At 49.7% G+C, this 22974-nt stretch overlaps 1 protein-coding gene across 1 annotated transcript in view; it reads left to right on the top strand.

The window, feature by feature from the left end:
- Nucleotides 1–2951: 2951 nt before the first annotated feature.
- Nucleotides 2952–22974, top strand: part of RAB20 (RAB20, member RAS oncogene family) — a 28653-nt gene continuing 8630 nt past the window's right edge. Inside the window, exon 1 of the mRNA XM_026008862.2 lies at nucleotides 2952–3420. Within this exon, the coding sequence (XP_025864647.1) occupies nucleotides 3249–3420 (172 nt within the window). The 5' untranslated portion in view covers nucleotides 2952–3248. The remainder of the gene's footprint in view (nucleotides 3421–22974) is intronic.

The following is a 22974-nucleotide window of genomic DNA, read 5'->3' as shown; positions in this document are numbered from 1 at the left end:
CATTCGGTTAACGAAATGTCTTCAAATACACATTAATTGAGCACAGACCATGTCCCAGTTGGAGGGCGACACCAGACAACAAAACCCGAGGACCCTCATGGGCTTATAGCCCCATGTTTAGTGAATGATGAAGAGCTTCTTCTTTTTTTTTTTTTTTTGAAGAGCTTCTTTAGAGTTGACAAAACTCCTTTAAAACATACTCCCTGTCCCTAGGGAATTTTAAAATTACTATTGGAGTTAAGAATGAAATGATAGTGAATATAACGAGCTGGTTAGGAAGCGCCAGGGGTTTAACTGCATGGAAGGACTGGGAGGGTTGGGGACATCCAGAGAAAGGAGTGTGACAGGACTCACCGGAGGGGGGCCCTGCCCACACTGATGGGGACTGGCGGGCTGCCCAGGTGAGGCAAACCCAGAGGGTGTGGATAGCGGGTCACCATGTGTTTGTAGGACACAGCTCCGGTCTCACCAGGATGGTGAACTCAACTAACTCAAAGCTTTCTTCCTTCCTTCTTTTCTTTCTTTCTTTCTTTCTTTCTTTCTTTCTTTCTTTCTTTCTTTCTTTCTTTCTTTCTTTCTTCACGAAAGCTGGGGAGGGACAGAGCAAGAGGGAGAGAGGAAATCTTAAGTAGGATCCATGCCCAGTGCAGAGCCAGACCTGGGGCTTGATCCCACGACCCTGAGATCATGACCTGAGCCAAAATCAAGAGTTGGACATCTACCCAACGGAGCCATCCAGGTGCCCCTGACTCAAAGCTTTTTTTTTTTTTTTTTTTTTTTTTTAGCAACTACTGTGTGAAAGATATGCTTCACCAGTCCCACTGGTGAGCAGCACACAAAAAAATCCCTTCCTTATACTGTGGAAATCTTGGGGTCTGGAGCTGAGGGTCAAGAAGGAATCCTTAAGATGCCTTGGGTGCAAAAAGGTGGTTTTATTATAGCATGGTGACAGGACCTGTGGACAGAATGAGCTGCAGTAGAGTCGGGAGGATCAGCTGATTATACACTTCGGAACTGGGAGAGGTAGAGACAAAGAAGTTTCCAAAATGATTTTCGTATGCTAAAGAAGACTCAGAATCCTGGAAGCCAGGCTATCATCAAACCAAGGTTGTGGGGATCCCTGGGTGGCTCAGTGGTTCAGCGCCTGCCTTTGGCCCAGGGCGTGATCCTGGAGTCTGGGGATCGAGTCTGGGGATCGAGTCTGGGAATTGAGTCCCACATCGGGCTCCCTGCATGGAGCCTGCTTCTCCCTCTGCCTGTGTCTCTGCCTCTCTCTCTTTCTTTCTCTGTGTGTATGTGTGTGTGTCTCTGATGAATAAATAAATAAAATCTTTTTTTTTTAATAAATAAAATATTTAAAGGGCAGCCCAGGTGGCTCAACGGTTTAGCATCACCTTTAGCCCAGGGTTTGATCCTGGAGACCCAGGATGGAGTCCCACGTCGGGCTCCCTGCTTGGAGCCTGCTTCTCCCTCTGCCTGCGTCTCACCTCTTTCTCTGTCTCTGCGTCTCTCATGAATAAATAAATAAAATCTTAAAAAAAAGAACAAAAAAAACCCCACCAAGGTTGTTTTTCTTTCAAATGAGGCATTCACATGGAGAGTGGGAGTTCCTGGAGGAAGGTTCTACTCTGCCTGCCTCAAGTTTGTCAATGGGCTGCAGGTTATAAGGAAGTTTAATTTTATCTATACTTCCTTCTGCCTTTATTCTGCAGGCCTCTTACAGAGCTCACATTCTGGAGAGGGAGGCTGCAGTTCGATGGGTGAATAAGCAATACGATTTTAGATAGAGATAAGTAAGCAGAGCAGGATAGGGCCGCAGAGGGGAACGGGTAGCAGAACTCTCCTAAAAGCTGTGGGCAGCGAGTGGGGGCACATGAAGTGCAGAGTTTAGACTTGTGGAGTGGGGAGCATGCAGGTCCCTGGAAAGCGAAAGCTGGAATTAGGAAAGGTGGGTCTGGCGGTGACCTCCCCATCCTGAGACTCACAGGGCGGGAGATGCTCTCACACCTCTGCCCTCCTGTTCTCACAGCACCGAAGTGGGCCAGGTCCCATCCATTCCCCTTTTGCAGGGACCCGCCAGCACACACGGTGATCTCAGCACACCACCTACCGGGATTAAAACTAGAGCACCGAGTTCTGCCTCAGCATTTTCCCTAAAATACTAAATCCCACGCGCTGCACAATTGAGAAGCATTTCAAGGTCTACTCAAAAAGGGAAGGAGGAAAGCTTTTGCTAGTAGTAGGCAAATTTTCACTCCCTTTTTTTTTTTTTTTTTTTTTTAAGATTTTATTTATTTAATCATAAGAGACACAGAGAGAGGGAGAAGCAGGCTCCATGCAGGGAGCCCGACGCGGGGCTCGATCCGGGGACTCCAGGACCGCGCCCTGGGCTGAAGGCGGCGCTAAACCCGGAGCCACCCGGCTGCCCTCACTCCGAAGTTTTAAGGGGTCCCCGCCGTCCACCTTTCAGATGTAAAACAGCCGAAGGATTCCCTGCAGAAGTGAAGAACACGAAACAAAAGCGACACTGTCAGCTCCCGCGCCCCGCCGCAGCCTCCCCGCCTTCCAGCCTCTGATCGCGGACCGCGAGGAAGGGTTTGCACAGACGCTCCTCGAGGGTCACTTCTCACAACGGCCTCGGCTGGTGGCTACCTTAGTGCACCCGCAGGGAAGCGGCCGGCGGGCCTGGGGGCGCCGCTGCGCCGGACGCGCCCCCCACCCCCGCGCAGGGCCGGAGCCGCCCCGAGGGCCTCCGCCCGCGCACACCCAGCGGCGCCCGCTAGACCCACGGCCGGCCGGGGCGGGGCCGGGCGCCGGGCGCCGGGGGCGGGGCGTGGGCGGGGCCGGGGCGCCGGGGGCGGGGCCTGGGGCGGGGCCTGGGGCGGGGCCTGGGGCGGGGCCTGGGGCGGGGCCGGGGCGGGGCCGGGGCGGGGCCGGGGCGGGCCCGGGGCGCCCGGGACGGGTGCTGGTCGCCACTTTCCGGACGCCCCACGTGGGCGCTGGGCTGGGTTTCGCGCCGGTGCCCCGGCTCCGAGACGCGCTTCCTCTTCCTCGCTCCCAGGCGTCCGAGCCGGAGGGTTCGTGCGGTCCCCGCAAGTGCGAGGGGCCTGCGGGCGCGGGTCTCCGCGAATCCGGATCCTCGCGAGTCCCGGGTCCGAGCGCCCTGGGGGCGGCTGCGGCGGCGGCGGCGCCCTGGGGGCACCTGCCCGCGGGGCGCGGGGAGCACGAGGGGGCCTTCGTGCGGGAAGATGAGGAAGCCCGACGGGAAGATCGTGCTTCTGGGGGACATGAACGTGGGCAAGACGTCGCTGCTGCAGAGGTACATGGAGCGGCGTTTCCCGGACACCGTGAGCACGGTGGGCGGCGCTTTCTACCTGAAGCAGTGGCGCTCCTACAACATCTCCATCTGGGACACGGCAGGTGAGGGCGCGCACAGCCCGGGCCCCGTCCTGAGGCCCTGCGGACCGAGCATCTCCAGACTCGGGGTGTCCCGGCAGGTCCCGCTGCGCTGGGTTCCGCCTTCGCGCTGCGGGACCCTGTCTCGGCGTCGGGCCTCGTGGCTCTGCGAGGCCCCTTGGCCCCTTACCGTCTCTGCGTGGTCCGCTGCCCTTTGCTGGTTGGGAAGCCGTCAGCCCCTGGCTGGGTCTTAGGGACCATACAGGTGACACTTGGAAAGCACCCCTGGCTCCTAAGAGAGAAGCTCCTGGTGTCTTGTGCAGCCTGCGGAGGCTTTGCTCCGGGCCCCACGGTCCTGTGCTGAGCCTGCTAACGGGACCCTACCCCCCCCCGCCCCGCACCTCCGCCAATGGACGTGATCTCATTCGATATCCCCACCAACCTGGAGGGGGGCCAAGCTGGACGATTACCCCTTCTTTACCGAAGAGGAAGCTGGAGTGCAGAGCGTTCCCTGAGGGTGTAGCCTGGAGAGCTGGTGGGGAGCTCTGGCCTCTCTCCTCTCCTTCCTGAGCACATCTGCATTTCCCACTTCACTCATCACCTGCTTGGGCTCAGCTCCTATCTGTGTTGGGCTTTGAAGTGGTTCTTTGTAGAAACATGTTTAAGATACTAATGAATTATTTTTAGTACATGTAGTATTTGTGAGTTTTCCAAAGTACAAATCAGAGGATCTTGATTCAGGCTTTCAGTTTGTTAACTCCGCAAAAGTACACCGGCAACGGCAGTGCTATCTAGAATTTACTTCCTTCTCCATGAACAGGAATAAGATGCTTGTAGTAAATACAGACATTGTGCATCGTATGGCACGTTTTCAATGAGCATGACTTTTAGAAGCCTGAAACTTGAAGGTCTGACTTTTTTTTTTTTAGGCCAGCACTTTGAGAAATGACCTATATACCCGAAGGCCCTGTCTGGAAATTTTAAATTCCCAACTTGGGCACACTGGTCTGCTAAGTAAACAAAATTAGAACTAGTCCTGTTCATTTTTATTTTATTTTTAAAAATATTTTATTTATTTATTTGAGAGAGAGTGAAAGAGCCAGAGAGTGAGACAGCTCTTGAGAGCAAGCACAGAGGTAGAGGGAGAAGCAGACTCCCCACTGAGCAGGGAGCCCAACATGGGGGTTGATCACCAGACCCTGAGATCATGACCTGAGCTGAAGGCAGACTCTTCACTCTCTTCCCAGGGCCCCTAGTTCTCTGTTTATTTTTATTTTAAAGGTTTTATTTATTTATTCATGAGAGATACAGAGAGAAAGAAGCAGAGACACAGGCAGAAGGAGAAGCAGGCTCCATGCAGGGAACCTGACACGGGACTCGATCCCAGGTCTCCAGGACCACACCCTGGGCTGAAGGGAGCTCTAAACCGCTGAGCCACCTGGGCTGCCCTAGTTCTCTGTTTAAAATGGAGTTAATGAAGTTCACGATGCACATCTATCCTCCCCCTCCATCCTGCTTTCTTTGTGGCTGTCTTATTACAGCCGGGCTGTCTTATTACTTATTAAGTAATATTATTATTACTTAATAACCCGGCCGGGTTATTACGTCTGTAATAATGTCTGCAATCATGCTATGAAAACAGCGTCTCCCACGTACAAATGTACCCATCCCTGCTCTTTTCTTTGGGGAGTGAGGTTCCCAGATCCTTTCCTTAAGCTGAATTTCTAGCACTAAACATTTGGTGGGGAGAGGACACAGGCTCTAGAAGTCAAATCAAATTGAAGTGACTAGGCTGCCTGTTTAGTCCAGGGTTGACTCTTTTGATCCTTTGGTAGACCAGCTGGGCTTCACTGCGATCCTTGGTTTACAAGGGGATGATGCAGGATTGGTGTTGGGGTCCCACACGGAGAGACCCTGTAGCGGCTGCCCGTGGAAGCTGACCTTCACCATGGGATGTGGTGTTTCTGGAATAGGAGTTGACCTTTGGTGTCCGGGCAGGTGTCTCCGGCATCAAGAGTGTGAAGTAGCAAAGTAATTTTGACTGGCCGCTTTCTTCAGTGACAAGGGCATGATGCAGCTGGAATCTTGATCACCAGAGTGTTTTGTAATACGGCAGATGACATGTCCTAGACATCTTGCCAGGCTCCCGAGTGGGCTGGGGGCGGGGGTGGGGGTAGCGACTCATTTCCTGTCTGCTGCCTTCTTGTTCCTGGAACCCTTCATGTGCGTTGGGTAAGGCTGCCCGGGCTGCAGGGGAGGCCAGGGCAGTGTCTCCACATTGCTGACCTATGGACACAAGTGCAGGGTGACTGTGGCTTGGAGTTAGCAGGGACATAGGCCATCACTGTGCCTGGCATCCTGGTAACTGTGGGGTTATGGGCAACTTGGAAGTATGAGTAGATACCCAGACAGCTATGAATAGACACCTTTCCTTCATCTTTGTTGGAAATTCAGAAGTTTAACTTTGGAGGGGATTTTTTTTCCCGTTCCACAGACATTGTTTTTTTTTTTTTTTTTTTCAGACATTGCTTTTTAAGCTGTTTCATTTTACTCTTTGTAACCAAGGCAGAGGATGAGGACCTGCTGGAGGATTGTTTTTAGTGCTGCCCTTGGTCACAGGAGGTGGGTGGGTGGGAGCGTGGGGGTGTGCAGGGTGCCCAGATGTTTGGTAATGAAGATGAAAGTGGGGCTCTGAGAGCCTCACTCTTGTTTTTTCCAACGAAGGAGTCCTGGCTCTTTGCAGCTGGCGAGGGGAGGAGAGGTTTGCTAGGCTGGTTAATAGGTGTCTTATTCAGTGACCCAAGGGGCCCTCCGAGGGAGGTAAGATCACTTCCACGTTAGGGACAGGGCAGTGGAGGCTGGCAGAAGCGAGGAGGGAGTAAGACTTTGATCTGTGCAGGTGCAGATCTGTTCATCATGCCTTCTTCACTCCGACCCTTGCCTAGTCAGGCACACAGGTGTGGGGCATTCACCGTGAAGGTTTGGTAGGTCCTGGAAGCAAAAGGCAGTTGCCCAGAGACGAGATGGGGCCCCAGGAGAATCCGCCACCACCCTCCTGTGTCATTGCTTTGGTTGGTCCGAACTGCCCGAAAAGATGTGGCCCATCATTCAGCAGAGTGAACCCAGCCCGTCCTACGTGCCGCCCCGTGGGCTTTTGACTGCAGGGGAGGGGGAGAGGCAGCAAGGAAAGAAGTGGCACCATTTCACACTTGAGCATTGTTTTGAAGAAAACACAGCAAGAGAATGAGGAAGTGACTGGTGTGCCCAAGGAAACTCCATCACTAGAGCCCTGGGAGGCTAGCTGCCCCCTCGTTATTCCTCTTCTGTCGAGGCTGCAGCCCCCGGAGGGTGTGGCCCTATGGCTTACTTCTGCATCCCCTGTACCTGTCCCTCGAAGACAGCTTTGGGACACTAAGTCTCCTTACCTCCAGTCACACATTCCCTGTTTCCTGCTGAGCTTACTCTGGCACCCTAAGTCCATTTTTCCACTTAAACCCTTCCCGCCAGCTTAGGCATCCTCTAAAGACAGTACAGGTGTTCTCTTCTATGCTCCCTATTCCCTCCTGAGCCCTCCCTGGCAGGGCTGTTAGAACCCATGTTTCTAGGGGCGCCTGGATGACTCAGTGGTTGAGCATCTGCCTTCGACGCAGGTCGCAGGTCATGATCCCAGATCCCTGGAGTCCCATGATCAAGTCCTGCATCGGTCTCCCCACAGAGAGCCTGCTTCTCCCTCTGCCTATGTCTCTGCCTCTGTCTCTGTCTCTCTGTGTGTCTTATGGATAAATAAATAAGATCTTTAAAAAAGAAAAAAGAATCCGTATTTCTAGTGGTCTGCAAGGCAGTGCAGGCTCTTTCTATTCTGCATCTCAAATTCTTCCAATCTGCTCATCACCCAGTTCCAAAGCCACTTCCAGCTTTGTCACAGCAGCCCCTGCGCCCAGGACCAAAATCTGTTCCAGGATTCTGCTGCTGCTCTAACAAATTACCACAAACTTGGTGGCTTAAAAAAACTTGAAGTCCGAAATGGGTCTTTCCAGGGTAAAATCAAGGTGTCAGCAATCTGCGTTCCTTTCTTGAGGCTCCAGGGGAGAATCAGTTTCCTTGCCTTTTCTACCTTCTGGAGCCTGCCCGCATTCCGTGGCTTCTTCATCCTCATCCTCAAGGCCAGTGGTGTCTCTCCTCGTGTCCCTCGGACCCTGACTCTCATATCCACCCCTCCCACATTTAAAGGACCCTTGTGATTACACTGGTCAGCTGGTTAGCAATTTCAATGTACCTGCAACATTAATTCTCCCTTGCCATATAACATAACATATTCACAGGCTCCAGGGTTTTGGACTTTGCAGCGGTCGGGGTAGGGAGTGGTATGTGTCATTCTGCCAGCCACAGCTACTGACCACATGCGTGATTTTGTGGCTGTCATGTGTCTCCACTTTGTTTTCCTCATCTGTAAAATGGGGACAGTTCTAGCACCTGCCTGAAGTGTTGTTGGGAATCAGTAGGTTAATCTTGGCAAAGTGCTTGAACAGTACTTGGAACGAGGAAGCTCTGTGTTAGTGTTTGATGAAGAAACACTCGTCTCCTGGCCCTGGGTGCTTGTGACCCTGATTACCACCAGCAAGTACGTTACAGCTCAAGAAAAGTTTGAGTGGGCCCCTCGTAAGTAATTCTGCAATAAATGGCAAGATCAGAGAGAGGGAGATTCAGAACGGTTGGTGGGATGACTGTAGCTTCATACTGTAGTTGGGAATCAGGGAGTGTGATGCCTCTGCTTTGTTCTTCTCTGTCCAGGTTTGCTTGGCTAGTGGGGGTCTTTTGTGTGTCCATATAAGTTTTAAAGTGTTTTTTCTACCTCTATAAAAAATGCTGTTGGAATCTTAAAAGGGATAGCATTGAATCTGCAGATATAGATCTATAGATAGAGGCTTTGGAAATATTGACATTTGAACAATATTAATTCTTCCAGTCCATGAACACAGAATGCCTTTCCATTTTCTTGTGCCTTTTTCAATTTCTTCCATCAATGTCTTGTGGTTTTCAGCACACAGATCTTTTACCTCCTTAGTTAAATTTATCCCTAAGTATTTTATTGTTTTTGATACTGTTGTAAATGGGATCGATTTATTTCTTTTTCAGAAATTTTGTTGTTAGTCTGTGGAAATACTACGGATTTTTGTATGTTAATTTTGTATCGTGCAGCTTTTCTGAAATCATTGATTAGATATCATGGTTTTTTTGGTTGAGTCTTTAGGAATTTCTCTAAAATTATGTCACATCCAAACAGACACCATTTTACTGCTTCCTTTCTGATACATTTTATTTCTTTTTCTTGCCTGATTGCACCGGCTGGGGCTTCCTGAACTGTCTTGAATAGGAGAGGTGGTAGCAGGCACCCTTGTCTTGCTCCTGATCTTAGAAGATAAGCTTTCAACTTTTCACCAGAATGTATGATGTTACCTGTGGGCTTGTCATATACGCATATAAGGCCTTTATTATGTTAAGATATGTTCTTTTGTTTATTTATTTGAGAGGGAGAGAGAGAGAGAGAGAGTGTACACAAGTAGGGGGCAGAGGCAGAGAGAGAAAGAAAAGCAGATTCCTCGCTGAGCAGGGAGCCTGAGGTGGTGCTTGATCTGGAGACTATGCCCCAAACTGAAAGCAACCGCCTAACCAACTGAGCCACCCAGGTGCCCTGAGATACGTTCTTTCTATGCCTAATTTATTAAGGATTTTTATCACGAATGGATGTTGAATTTTGTCAAATGCTTTTGCTACTTCTGCAGAGATTGTCATATGATTCCTTTCTTTCATTGTATTAGTGGGACATATCCCATTGATTTGTGAATGTTGAACCATCCTTGCCCAGAAGTGACAATTGGTTTAAGACCTTTCTCTCGAATAACTTTAGTGCAACCCAGGAGAAAATGCTGCAGTTCTGGGTTATGAAATCATGGCGCCTGTGAAGTTAGCTGAGAAGTCTTGGCACCTGTGGCAGAGCCGAGGGCCTCAGCCCTGTAAGCGTCTGAAGGATGAGGTGGCACACAACTGGAGATGCCAGATGAGATGGACCATCCTTAAGGACCATGAGCCCCCATCATTCTCCTTCCACTCTGCATAGAAGCCACGGCCCCAGCTCCACATGTAGGCAATTGCTCCTGGATCCAGGGAATGACAGGGCTATTTGTCCAAAGAGAGGTTAGTTCAGGTTGGAAAAGATGGTGGTGTTGTGGGTGAGCTGGTGAGTAGCTCTCTTTGACAGGGACCACACAGTTACTTATCACTGATACTTTGGACTGGCCTGGGAGGACCATGTAGTTTAAAAAGAGATTGGTGCACAAGTGGGTGGACAGCGTATGCAAAATGTGGAGCTGAGGGTGGAGGACTCAGATCTTCATTGGCTCTCTCATTATGTTAATGAGGCTGCAGAGCAGTTTCGGAGGTCCTAATAGGGTGGCCCTCAGCCCAACAGTTAGTTTTTGTGTGATGGGAGAGCATCTGGTAGACTACATCCCCTTCCTGTAGATCAGCAGACTGACCTGGACCCTCCCTGGTTATCAAAATGAGGTTTTATTGACACATGTCCATGCTAATGCATTTACAGACTGTCTGTCTGTGGCAGCTTTCACACTGCAGTGGTAGAGCTGAGCTGTGGTAGCAGAGACCATATAGCGCAGAAAGAGAAAAACATTTACTATCCAACCCCATTGCAGACAGTTTGCATGACCCTGGTTTGGGTCATGTAGAGGGAGAATGCTATCTCTGAAAGTCCTTTCTGTAATTACAGAAACTCCTCCAGGGAGTCCAGCATCCAGTGATTGCAGGAGCCCATGATCGGTTACAGTCAACAAGTGTGCGGGAGCTCCTGCTGTGTGGGTTCACTCTGGGCAGGACTGGGGTGAGGGTGCGGCTTGGACTTAACATTCACGTGAGCCCCCATTAAAAAAAGACCTTGGGAAAAAAAATCTCATTTTACACTTAAGATCTGGAAGCTAAACCTGCAGAGCCTGTGTTTTAGGTGAACCCACATCTTTGGAGGTGGGTCCCCGGTCTGAATCGCTACTGCGGACTTTGAGTGGATGCCCTCTGGGTGCTAGGCCGCATTTGCAGAATTCCTCCACTTTCGTGATCAGAAAGAGTGGTCTGAATAGGAGTGTGGGTGTCAAGACAGGTGGAAGGAAACTGAAGGTTCTGGGTTTAGCCAGGGCAAACAAAGCACCATTATACTGCGAGACGTCCGAGGACAAAGGATGCCTCTGAACAGTGCATGCACTGGGAGGTCAGCCCAGAGTGCCCCTGGAGGGGGCCGGAGGATTCTGGGGGCGGGAAGAGGTATTTGGGGCTCACCACTGTGGTGCTGATTCAGGGGAATTTAACTAATTAAGGTCAACCATACTTGTTAACTAATGCCTGAATCCCATTCAGTGTCTCTGGAAGAAAATTCCAGGCTTCGTAGTTTCAGCTTGGACTCGCCCCCTCTTGCTTTGTTGAGAGTTCACATAATTTCCTTTTCTGTAAGAAATGTTTTAGACACAGTTGTATGCACATGTACATACGCACACATTGAAATGACTGTTCTTAGAGGAATGGCTTCATCACTGTGATGACAGATTTTCCTGGTCCTGCTGTCCTGTGCCCACTGGCCCAGAAGGTTCCAGCACTCATTTCAAAGGTGAAGAGAAGGCAGGCCAGCTGGGGATTTCTGCCACAGAGTGAGACAGTGGTGAGCCCCCGGGTTTTCTTTTTGCTTCATTTATCCCAGAGTTGGGGCTGAAGAAGCCAGTAATCCAGAAATGCCAAAGGGTACAGACAAAACAAAACAAAATGAAAAGTCTTCTTTCACCAAAGGATCAGGAAGTAGGTAGCCTAGTAAGACAAACTGTTTAGGTATGTATGTATGTATGCACGTATGTATTTATTTACTTATTTTTATTATTTTTTAATGGATTTATTTATTTTGTTTTTAGAGAGAGAGAGAGAGAGAGAGAGAGAGAGCATTGTGTGGAAGGAGGGGGAAGGGCAGAGGGAAAGAATCTCAAGCAGACTCCCCTCGGAGCCGGGCTCGATTCCACGATTCTAAGATCATGACCTGAGCAGAAGTCAAGAATTGGATCCTCAAAGGGCAGCCCGGGTGGCTCAGTGGTTTAGCACCGCCTTTGGCTCAGGGCGTGATCCTGGGGTCCCGGGATTGAGTCCCACATTGGGCTCCCTGTGTGGAGCCTGCTTCTCCCTCTGCCTGTGGCCTGTGTCTCTGCCTCTCTCTCTGTGTCTCTCGTGAATAAATAAGTAAAGTCTTAAAAAAAAAAAAAGAGTTGGATGCTCAACCGTCTGAGCCACCCAGGTGCCCTGGTAAACCTTTTAGACAACAACTTCTGTACTTCAGCCAAACACTGAGAAAAAACTGGGGCACCCCCATCCCACCATCGAGGTCTTGGAGGAGCTGGGGTTCTCATCCCTGCTGGTGTCTGTGGAGGCTGCATGGGACGTCTGGACTTCTGCCTTCACCTGTCACGAAGGAGAAGGGACCTGCCACAGTCCCCCAGCCCCTGCTTGGATAAAGGAGCCAGCTCAAAAGGAAGATGTAGGTTAAGATCCAGTGCGTCATAGCACAGGATGCAAATGTCCAGGTTTCAATTAAAAAAAAAAAAAACCACTCATCATACTTCCAACTGAGTCAAAAAAGACAATCTTGAGACGCCAACCCTGAGCTGACCGAGGTGGTAGCATTACCTAACAAGGACTTTGAAGCAGCCATCCTAAGCAAGTGAACCATTGCCAATGCTTAAACTAATGAAAAAAAAAAATAGCCTCAGCCAAAACAGATTTAAAGAAGACCCAGATGGAAGTTTCTGGATGAAAAAGTACAATAACAAAAACAAAAGGCTCAGTGGATGGACTCACCAGTCAGGTGGAGGAATGGTGCTTGGGAAGACAGAGCAGGGAACGGTGGGATGGTGGGCAGAAAGAAGTGGCATCTTCTTCAAGTACTGAACGCAAAGGTGAAGAACACTGGTACCTAATTCTCGCCTATCATCAGTCCCAACATGTGGCTCCCGAGAAACATGCTCCTGTTGCATGTGTCTCAGTGTGGACTCAGGACTTTTCACTCCCATTCTTTAAATTACACATAGTGGAATGCTGTTTCATACTGAATACACTATTTAGGTAGACTGGGGAGGATTTTTTTCTACATGAATTTTAAAAAGTTTGGTTTCAAGGATGCCTGGGTAGCTCAGTGGTTAAGCATCTGCTTTTGGCTCAGGTCATGATCCTGGGGTCCTGGGATTGAGTCCCACCTTGGGCTCCCCACAGGGAGCCAGCTTCTCTGCCTATGTCTGCCTCTTTGTCTCTCATGAAAAAATAAAATCTTAAGAAAAAAGAAGGCAGTGTTTGTTTTAGCCTTTATTTATTGAATCGTGTTTGTGATACTTCCATTTTCACGTATAGACTTGGAGACTTTATTACGTGGGTGGTTAATCCTTAGCCACTGTCATGAGGGAAATAGTCTGCTTCTTGGTTTTCTCGGCTGACTTGATGCAAGTGTGTGTGGGTAATTCTTTGATGCAGGTTCGCGTATTTCTGGGCTGGTATAAATGCATGTGTGGCTGGAACGAGGCATGGTGTTTGCAGACTGGGACTAGAAGAGGTCTGAGTATTGGAATACTTTAGTCTTCATTTTTCTTCTTGGCCATAAAATGCAAATTTTGTAGTTTGCTCTGTCTCAGCAGAGCTTTTCTTAGAAAGAAGTTCACTTGTGGAGGTTGGTGGGAGCTGCTGTGGCCACAAATCCCTTGGTTTCCCAGTGATAAATTATTTCCAGCCAGCATTCAAAATGCAGCCCTTCCTTGAGCTTTGGCTTTGTGCTCCGCGCGAGCTGACCGGAATGCACGCACCTGCTCCGGTATTTGCACTTCAGTCCAAGCCAAGCTGAGCTCGTATCTCCTACGGAGCCTTTCGCAAGCGCTTGTTGATCTGTCCTGTGGGTCTGAAGGGGGTTGGGGTACATGGATGGCTCCCGCCCTCACGCTGGCCTGGCCTCTCTTGGTGTGCTGGGCTCGGGCTTCCAAAGCAGCTCAGCTAGCACCCCCTTGCCCCCTCCTTTTTAACGTGGGTCAGATGGCCTTGGACCCGTGGGCACAGAGGAGCTTGGCTTTGACCTCCGTGGGTTGGCTGACCCCCGCGGAAGCCGTGATTCCGCTTTGGAGCTGCTGCAGACCATCTTCTGCCCTGGCCCGGCGGGCGTCATTCACTGTCCGTCTGTGTGACGGGCCCAGGTTGAAATGGCAGGGGCTGGGGTGATTCTGGACGACCACCTTCTCCGTCTCTTCCTCTTTCAGATGAAGGGACAGACTCTGGAAGTAACTGTCGCTTGTCCCTCGGCCAGTGGGTGGCGGAGCAGAGGCCCGCTGTCCCCTTGGTGCAATCTCAGAGGCGCCCTGCGCCACAGCTGCCTCCTGTGCTGGGAGGTCAGGGAGCTGCTCCTGGAAAGCCGCCCCGCGGGGTCCCTGAGGCCGCCCGGTTGCTAAGGCGCGGCCCCTGCAGCCCGGAGGCCGCGGCCGTGTGAGCAGCAGGGCCCGCCTGGGCTCCCGCTGTGGCCCGTCCAGGCCTCCCTTCTGCGGGGCGCCGGGTGGGAGCTGGCTCGGGCCACCCCGGGTGCTGGGCGGGATCGGAGGCCGGCTTTCATCAGACGGACAGGTCTCCTCGCAACTCCGGCCCGCAGCTGGTGCGCCGTGGGTCCGCGCACGGCAGGAACGATCGAGCGGAGGCCGAGCGAGTGGAGGTCGAAGGGAGGCCGAGCGGAGGCCGAGTGAGCAGAGGCCAAGTGAGCGGAGGCCGAGGGGAGGCCGAGCAGAGGCTGAGTGGAGGCGGAGGCCAAGGGGAGGCCGAGCGGAGGCCGAGTGAGCGGAGGTCGAGGGGAGGCCGAGCCGAGTCCATCTGCCACTGCTCGCCAGCCCAGGCCACGTGACCCTGGGCAGGCACAGGGCCGCCTTGCGGTAAGCCCTGGCCGGTGCCTGAGATGGGAGCCTTCTAGGACGGTGGCTGAGTGGCGTTTGGGCCCACGCGTGTGGTTTCCAGGGCCCCTGCTGGGGAGTACGGGCTCTGCATTGGCGCCTTCCTCTTTGGCCTCCACGCTTGCCTGGCTCTGTGCACCTAGGGGTGTGTGGGCTGAGGCCAGAGGGCAGGCCTGGGGGAAGGCCGCCTGGGCCTGGAGCACCCAGCTCGGCCTCACTGTGGCCTCAGCCTGTGCTAAGGGGGCTGCTTGGGAGGAAAGCGCTTTGTTGTTCTTTTCTCTTTTTTTTGGGAAGGTGACAAAAGACCTTTTCTCTCTCAGCTGCTCCTAGGGTTTTTTTTTTTTTTTTTTTAAAGATTTTATTCATTTATTCATGAGAGACACACAGAGAGAGGCAGAGACACAGGCAGAGGGAGAAGCAGGCTCCATGCAGGGAGCCTGATGTGGGATTTGATCCCGGGACTCCAGGATCACGCCCTGGGCCAGAGGCAGGCACTAAACCACTGAGCCACCCAGGGATCCCCTGCTCCGTTTATTTGTAAAACTACCATCCTGCAGTAGTGGCCCTCTGGGAGGGGGCGGCAGGGGTGGGCAAGCCTCCTCCTGGCTCACACCTGCCCACCGAGGCATCAGCACGGATTTGGGTTGTGGACACTCTCCTTCCTTCTCCCACGACTGTGTTGTGCATGTCCTTTGTTATAACGAGAAACCCGGCGTCCTCTTTTTTTTTCAAATTTTTATTTATTTATGATAGTCATACACACACACACAGAGGCAGAGACATAGGCAGAGGGAGAAGCAGGCTCCATGCACCGGGAGCCTGACGTGGGACTCGATCCCAGGTCTCCAGGATCGCGCCCTGGGCCAAAGGCAGGCGCTAAACCGCTGCGCCACCCAGGGATCCCACGGTGTCCTCTTAAAAGAACATCCTTCTTTGGACGTCAGCCACGGTTGCTGCTTTCCACCAGCACCGGGAAGATCCAGGAGAGGAGCTGGACGGTTCTGCGAGATTCCCTGGAGCCTGGAGCTCTCAGCATTATGAGTCCTGTAGCGGCTGGGCTGGTGTGTCGGACTCCAGGCTCTCCAAGAGCTCCTTAGTCTCAGCGATGGCTTTTCTCTCCTCAAGCACACATGCAAAATTTATATTTTGCTGGGGAACATGGAAAACATGGGAAAATTGCCCTACGTTTGTTTTTATCTTTATTTCTAAAAATTAGAGGGGTCCTTATTACATATTTTGGCCAAATGCTCAGTGACTGAATGTTAAATTGTCAGAATTTTGTTAAAAATTCTAAGCCCTGGGGTGCCTGGCAGGCTCTTTTGGAGGAGTATGTGATTCTTAATCTTGGGGTTGTGAGCTTGAGCCCCACATTGGGTGTGGAGATTTCTCAGAAGTAAAATCTTTAGGGGCACCCTGAGTGGCTCATTTGGTTAAGTGTCTGCCTTCTGCTCAGGTCATGATCTCAGGGTTCTGGGGTTGAGTCCTGCATGGGGCTCCCTGCTCAGTGGGGAGCTTCTCTGTCTCCCTCTGCCCCTCCCCTGCCCATACATTCTCTCTCAAATAAATAAATAAAACCTTGAAAAACATAAAATCTTCAAAAATAAATAAAAATCCTAAGCCCTGAAAAATTTCCAAATAAGACATTTTCTCTTATTCTTTTAAAAAATTAATAATTATTTTAAATTTTTTATTTTTATGGGAAGGGCAGAGGGAGAGAGAGAATCCCAAGCAGACTCCTCACTGAGCACAGAGCCTGATGCACAGCTGGATCCCAGGACCTGAACCGAAGGCTGACGCTTAAGGGCTGAGCCACCCAGGCGCCCCTTGAGTTTATTTTTGTGTGTGGTGTAAGAAAGTAGTCCAGGTTCTTCTGCATGTGGCTGTCCAGTTTTCCCAACACCATTTGTTGAAGAGACTATTTTCCATTGGTTGTTCTTTCCTGCTTTAAGATGAGTTGATCACATAGTTGAGGGTCTATTTCTGCATTCTCTGTTCTGTTTCATTGATCTGTGTGATTATTTTTATGCCAGTACCACACTGTCTTAATGATCACAGCTTTGTAATAGAGCTCGAAGTCTGGAACTGTGATGCCTCTAGTGTTGGTTTTCTTTTTAAACATTAGTTTGACTATTTGGGGTCTTTTCGGGTTCCATACAAATTTTAGGATTGTGTGTGCTAGCTCTGTGAAAAATGCTGGTGTTATTTTGATAGGGATATCATTGAATGTGTAGGTTGCTTTGGGTAAAATAAGGCATTTTCTTGAAAGATTTGTGGCCAAAGTAGAATTAAATAGGTAATGAAATACAGCTCTTCAGAGTTTTTTAATTTAATTCTAGTGCTAGTACATCAAATAATACTCAAAGATTAGAATGATGGGACTGCCTGAGTTGGTTAAGTGTCTGATTCTTGATTTCATCTCAGGTCATGTTCTCAGGGTCCTGGAATCGAGCCCCGTGTTGGGCTCGCAGGGAGTCTGCTTGAGGATTCTCTTTCCCTCTCCCTCCGCCCTCTCTCTGCTCTCTCTGTCTCTCCCTAAAATAAATATTTGAAAAAAGATTATTCTGCTTTGAATTATTCAAAATAAAAAAAAATTTGTCATGCCCAAAGAATGCAGCCAATCTGTTTCCCTATTTATTCTTTGAAAGGTCTTACTTTCATTGTTTAGTAGCCTTCATGGGCATCAAGAGAGATCGTGGGGTAAACAAGTGGCCTGTGAGTTGTTTGTGGCCTTGCCAAAGGTGGGGTTTCTACTCAGAAACGGAAGCCTGGGGTGCCTGGGTGGCTCAGCAGTTGAGCTCCTGCCTTTGGCTCAAATCATGATCCCAGGGTCCTGGGATCGAGTCCCACGTTGGGCTCCCCACAGGGAGCCTGCTTCTCCCTCTGCCTGTATCTCTGCCTCTCTCTGTGTGTCTCATAAATAACTAAATAAGATCTTAAAAAAAAAAAAAAGAAATAGAAGGCTTATGTGTGACTGTGCGTCTTGTGGAAGGCTGTTGTCTTGGGTTATTTCTTGAAGTAACTTCTGCCACTAACAGATTTTGCGATGCCATCTTTCAACTCACAGCTGAGTTTGAGAGTCAGTGGATTAAAAAATTTTTTTATTATTGTTATTATTTTTTAGCTGAATCAGTTGGGACTGTTTACTGTGAGGATTTTGTCCTTTCTCTCTGAGTCTCAGCTACCTCATCCTCAAATTGTCAGAGGGAACCTAATTTACAGGATTCATTCTGAAGCTCAATTAAGATGGTGGGCGTGGCAGGCCTGTGTGGCTCACTAGACCCACCCATATGCTTTCTTCCTTCCCCTGGGACCCAGCAGGGCCCCTCAGCGTTTGTGAGATTATCCAATAGGAATAAAGAATTTATTTATTTTTAAAAAGATTTTATTTATTTATTTATTCATGAGAGACACAGAGAGAGGCAGAAGCAGGCTCCCCATAAGGAGCCTGATGTGGGACCTGATCCCAGGACCCCAGGATCATGACCTGAGCTGAAGGCAGACGCTCAACTACTGAGCCACCCAGGTGCCCTGGAATAAAGATTCTATTTAAAAGTAAAGTGGTAGCATGTTGGCCAAAGTCCAGGTATGGTAATCATTAATTGCTTAACCACGAGGAGTGCTGGATATAAAGAGGCCCCCTAAAATAAAGGGCATATTCTATAGTCTCTTACTGTGCCCTTTCCACTTTTCTGCTTTGTACCTGTTCTTGGTGTGAGGGTTTTGTTATCTTCCCTGCTTTGTGCTAACTCTTCAGTTTTGTGCGGGTCTGAGCTCGCAGAGTCTTGTGTGGCCACTTCCATGTTTCCTCTGGTTTCACTCTTGTTCTGTGTCCAGGGCGAACGCTCAGTAGGTGTGAATCCTGTCACTCGCTCACTTGTCAACGCTGCATACCTGCCACGCACCAGAGTCTGTGCGGACCTTAGGGACTAGCGGTGAACGAGGCAGCGTCTTTCCTCCTGGGGCCTCATTCGGGTGGAGAGGTGACGGCACACCCAGGGCTGGTGTGATCCCCTTGGGCTGTGAAGCAAAAGTGTGGGTGGTGGGATTGGCCTCGTTTGCATTTGAGGGTGTGGTTGTGGTGGCTCATTTTCCCCGTGGAAAAGACAGTTCTGCCTCTTTTTGCCACATTAACTTCCTTGTCCTTTGTGTCTTTCGGTAACTTTACTGATTGAGCCTGCCAGGTGCCTCGATACTTACTTTTTATATCTGTTTGGGAGACATGATTTTGCCCTCTCTTGAAAATTGCCTTTTAACATATTTCAGAGTAGAATTGCTCAAAACAGTGTTTGACCAAATCTCGTTCTTTTCCTAATAGAATTTAAAGGCCCTCCATTGCTTTTATTTTTATTATTTGTTTAAATGATTGTGTTTACTTATTTGAGAGAGACAGAGAGAGCATGAGCGGGGCAAGGGAAAGGCAGAAGTAGACTCCGCACTGAGCAGGGAGCCAGGTGCAGGGCTTGATCCCAGGACACTGAGATCATGACCTGAGCCAAAGGCAGATGCTCAACTGACTGAGCCACCCATGTACCCTCCTCCACAGCTCCTAAAACCCTTATAGTCTGGCATTCCCTACGCAGACTATTCCACTTCCACAGAAGTAGGAGCTGCTTACTTCTTGGGGGTCCTTGAGCTGCAGCGTGAGCTCTCTGGACCTCTGCTTCCAGATCTGAGATGTGCCCCATACAGTGGGGGAGGGCGAGGTGCTCGTGTGGACGTGTGTGCACATTCGTGGGTGTGTGCATGCATGTCTATCCTGGCGTATGGCCCGGCCTCTGAAGTGGGATGTCAATCAGAGTTGGCTCTCAGGGCAGGTCTGAGAGGGAGCACTGACTGCACTGGTTAGTGGAGTCCAGGGCTGTGGTGAGGAAGCTGAGGCCCAGGGACACCTGCCCGTAACCAAGAGCAGAGGCAGAGTTTGTCCTTTCAGACTGGCTGTGTGTCCTACAACGTGAAAAGCCACATGGAATGGAGGACGTTTGACCTCTTCTCTGAGGACCTTGCCTTCCAATAGATAAGGATAGATAAGAACGGTATGATTGGTGCATCCCGGAGCGTGGAAGCAGCAGCATGGTGCTTGGTAATTGTATCATGTCTGAGGACACTTTGTTCCCACTTTTCAGAGCTTGTCTGCAGATTGTTTGCTTAGCTAGGGACCTTTTCTACAGCAACTGCAAAAGCACATTCCAAACCTGATTAATTTCCAATCTGATTAACTCTGGCTGGTTACTGTGTAGCCACAGGTCCCTGCACTCAAGAGAGGTGGCGCCTCTCAGCCTGAGCCACATGCACCCCGGCCTGGGCACCGGGACCAGGCTCAGAGCCTCAGCAGGAGCTCGACAGGGGTGAAGGGCAAGAACGGCACACCCAGGCTGGGGTGGCAGTTACCCGTGTTCACACTGCGTCTCAGCCCGGGTTGATGAGAGCTGCCCCTAGACTGCTTGTGGCTTTACAGCCTCACTTCCCAAAGGGAGCTCCATGAGATGGAGAACCCAGGCCCCCCTGGACCTCCTGAATCAGATGGCCAGGTGCATGGGCAGTGCTCTGGGCCTGCTGCAGCCGCTGCACGGGCAAGACAGGCAGGGGTGAGATGGGCAGGGGTGAGGCCTTTTGGGTTTTTTTGGTGTTCTTAGCAGATGCTGTTTTCCACATGCAGTTCTGTTTCTTCCTGTGTCTCTATCCATCTATCCCATCTATCTGTCGTCTCCTGGCTACCTTTCTACCTATCATCTTTCTAAATATATAATTTTTCTATCGTGATAAAATACACATAACAAAATTTACCATTTTAATAATTTCTAAGTGTACAGCTTAGTGGCATTAAGTACATTCACGTCGTGTGACCATCAGCACCATCTCCAGAACTTTCTCCCCTTCCCAGCTGTGGCTCAGTGACCATTAAACACCACCCCCCAGGCTCCTCGCCCTGGGGGCCGCCATTCTGCTGTCTCTATGATAAATTGGACTATTCTAAGTAATTATTTTAAAATTTTACTTTTATGCACAGCATAATATTGTTATATTTAAATATGATTAGGAATGCCTGGGTGGCTCAGTCGGTAAAGTGTCTGCCTTCGACTCAGGTCATGATCACAGGGTCCTGGAATCAAATCTTACTTTGGGCTCCCTGCTCAGCGGGGAGTCTGAATGTCCCTTTCCCTCTATCTCTCCCCTTGCTTGTATGTGCACTCTCTCTGTGTCAAATAAATAAAAATAAAAACTTAAAAAATATATAATTAGGGGCACCTGGGTGGCTCAGTGGTTGAGCGTCTGCCTTCAGCTCAGGTTGTGATCCCAGGGTCCAGAGATGGAGTCTCACAACGGGCTCCCCGCAGGGAGCCTGCTTCTCCCTCTGCCTGTGTCTCTGCTTCTCTCTCTGCCTCTCATGAATAAATAAATTAAAAATCTTTGAAAAAATTAAAAAAAAACAAAAATATGATTAAATCAGTTCTAACAAGGGGCACCTGGGTGACTCAATCAGTTAAGCAGCTGACTCTTGATTTCTGCTCAGGTTCTCAGGGTCCTGGGATTGATCTCAGAGCTCCGCATCAGGTTTTGTGTTGGGTGGGGTGTTGCTTGAGATTCTGTCTTTCTGCCCCTTCCCCTTCCCAGCCCCTCCCCTGCCCCTTCCCTCCCCCGTGCTCCTGGGACACGCACTGGCTCGCTTGTTCTCTCTCTCTCTCTCTCCAAAATGAATAAATAGATCTTAAAGAAAAATGAGTTCTAACAAAATACTTTAATGATTGACTTACAAGGATTTTTGCACTGTTAAATCGATGATATTATACCCCAGTACATCGCTGTGGCCCCTGCTATCCCCAGAAGGCAGCCCTGGTTGTACAGGGTCAGTGGATAAAGTACTTTCCAGGGAATTTTCTTTTTCTTTCTTTCTTTCTTTCTTTCTTTCTTTCTTTCTTTCTTTCTCTTTCTTTTCTTTCTTTCTTTCCTTTTTATTCATGACAGAGAGAGGCAGAGACACACAGGCAGAGGGAGAAGTAGGCTCCCTGCAGGGAGCCTGATGTGGGACTCGATCTCGGGACCCTGGGATCACACCCTGAGCTGAAGGCAGATGCTCAACCACTGAGCCTCCCAGGTGCCCCTTTCCGGGGAATTTTCTGAGAACATAGCCAATCTGGTGAGCAAGAGATCACTAGACATCGTCAACATCTGTGGTATCCTTTGATTCCTTAGGATTGTTCAGAAAAAGTTTAATGTGCCTCCCCCGGGACAGAAAGAACAGGAAAATGTTTATTCTCTGCCAAATATTTCTCAGAAGACTTTGTATCACGGAGAAGAATAAAGCGCTGCTCTGGACAGCAAAGCTGTTAGAAATAACTGGGATATTTACTGAATGGGGTCCTCCAGATTAGAGTCCATTGTAGATAACGTGGTATTTCGAGAAAGCTCTCTATAAAGTTAGAGAGCTTTTGGGCAGCCCTAGTGGTTTAGCGCTGCCTGCAGCCCAGGGCGCGATCCTGGAGACCTGGGATCGAGTCCCACGTTGGGCTCCCTGCAGGGGCGCCTGCTTCTCCCTCTGCCTGTGTCTCCACCTCTCTCTCTCCCTCTCGTCTCTGTGTTTCTCATAAATAAAATATTAAAAAAAAAAGTTAAAGAGCTTTCTTCACATGGTGTTTGCAATTGAGTCTCAGCTTTGAAACAAATAAAAACTTACCCCCCCCCCCCAAAAAAAAACCTGAAATGATTTTAGTTTCTGGCTTTACAAAGTAGAGCATTTAGCAAATCATTGAAGTTTTCTGTGATAATCTCATTCGAAAAGTTAATTATCACTGGACAACAGATGATCTGTTAGAGATGAAGGAGATTGCATCGAATATGCTGGTATGTGAGAGGTTTCTTTTTTAAAAAAGTTAAGTCTGTTATGTAAGTGTATTTTCTTTGGATCTGCCTCTTTTTCTTAATATGAAATGGCTAGAGATCTTATACTTATTTGAATTATTTGGTTTTATTACTGAATTATTTTTAGTCCACTCGTGTCTGTGCAGAGTAAAGTACTTTGAAAATTAAGCCCCAGGCGTTATATAACCTTAGTGGTTATTTCAGAAAGCTGGGCCGGTGAGTCACAAGCAAGAGATTACTTTATGTGCAGCTCATTATTTGATTCACTTGGCATATGACACATTCTTTTGTTTTTGGTTTAGTCTTCAAATTACCAAACAGTAGAAATGACACGTGTGCTGGTTTGGGTAAAAGCGAGTATATTTCAATGTGAAACCGAGTTCATTTTCCCGAAGTAGTCTTCTCTCTGGGTCCCAGAGGTGGTGGTTCCAGGAATTGGAAATCACCAATCACCATTGGGCTTGGGCTTCAATATTTGTACGAGGAGAACGTCTTCTCTTACAGGAGGAGGCGTCACAGGCCTGTCACAGGCCTCATCACAGGCCTGCAGCCCCCACACCTGCCCAGTGACGGATGTGCTGGTGGGGCCCACGGCCCTGCTCTCCTCTGTCCTGCGGAGGCACATGGCCTCCTTTGGCCCCAAGAACGGGAAGTTTCCTGTGTCACCATGTGGGCATGTTCTTGAAGACTTTATAATGGTGTCAGGCTTTTA

Source organism: Vulpes vulpes, chromosome 6, assembly GCF_048418805.1.
Source record: "Vulpes vulpes isolate BD-2025 chromosome 6, VulVul3, whole genome shotgun sequence".
In the NCBI taxonomy this organism is placed as follows: domain Eukaryota; kingdom Metazoa; phylum Chordata; class Mammalia; order Carnivora; family Canidae; genus Vulpes; species Vulpes vulpes.
This window is presented reverse-complemented; position numbering and strand designations above follow the sequence as displayed.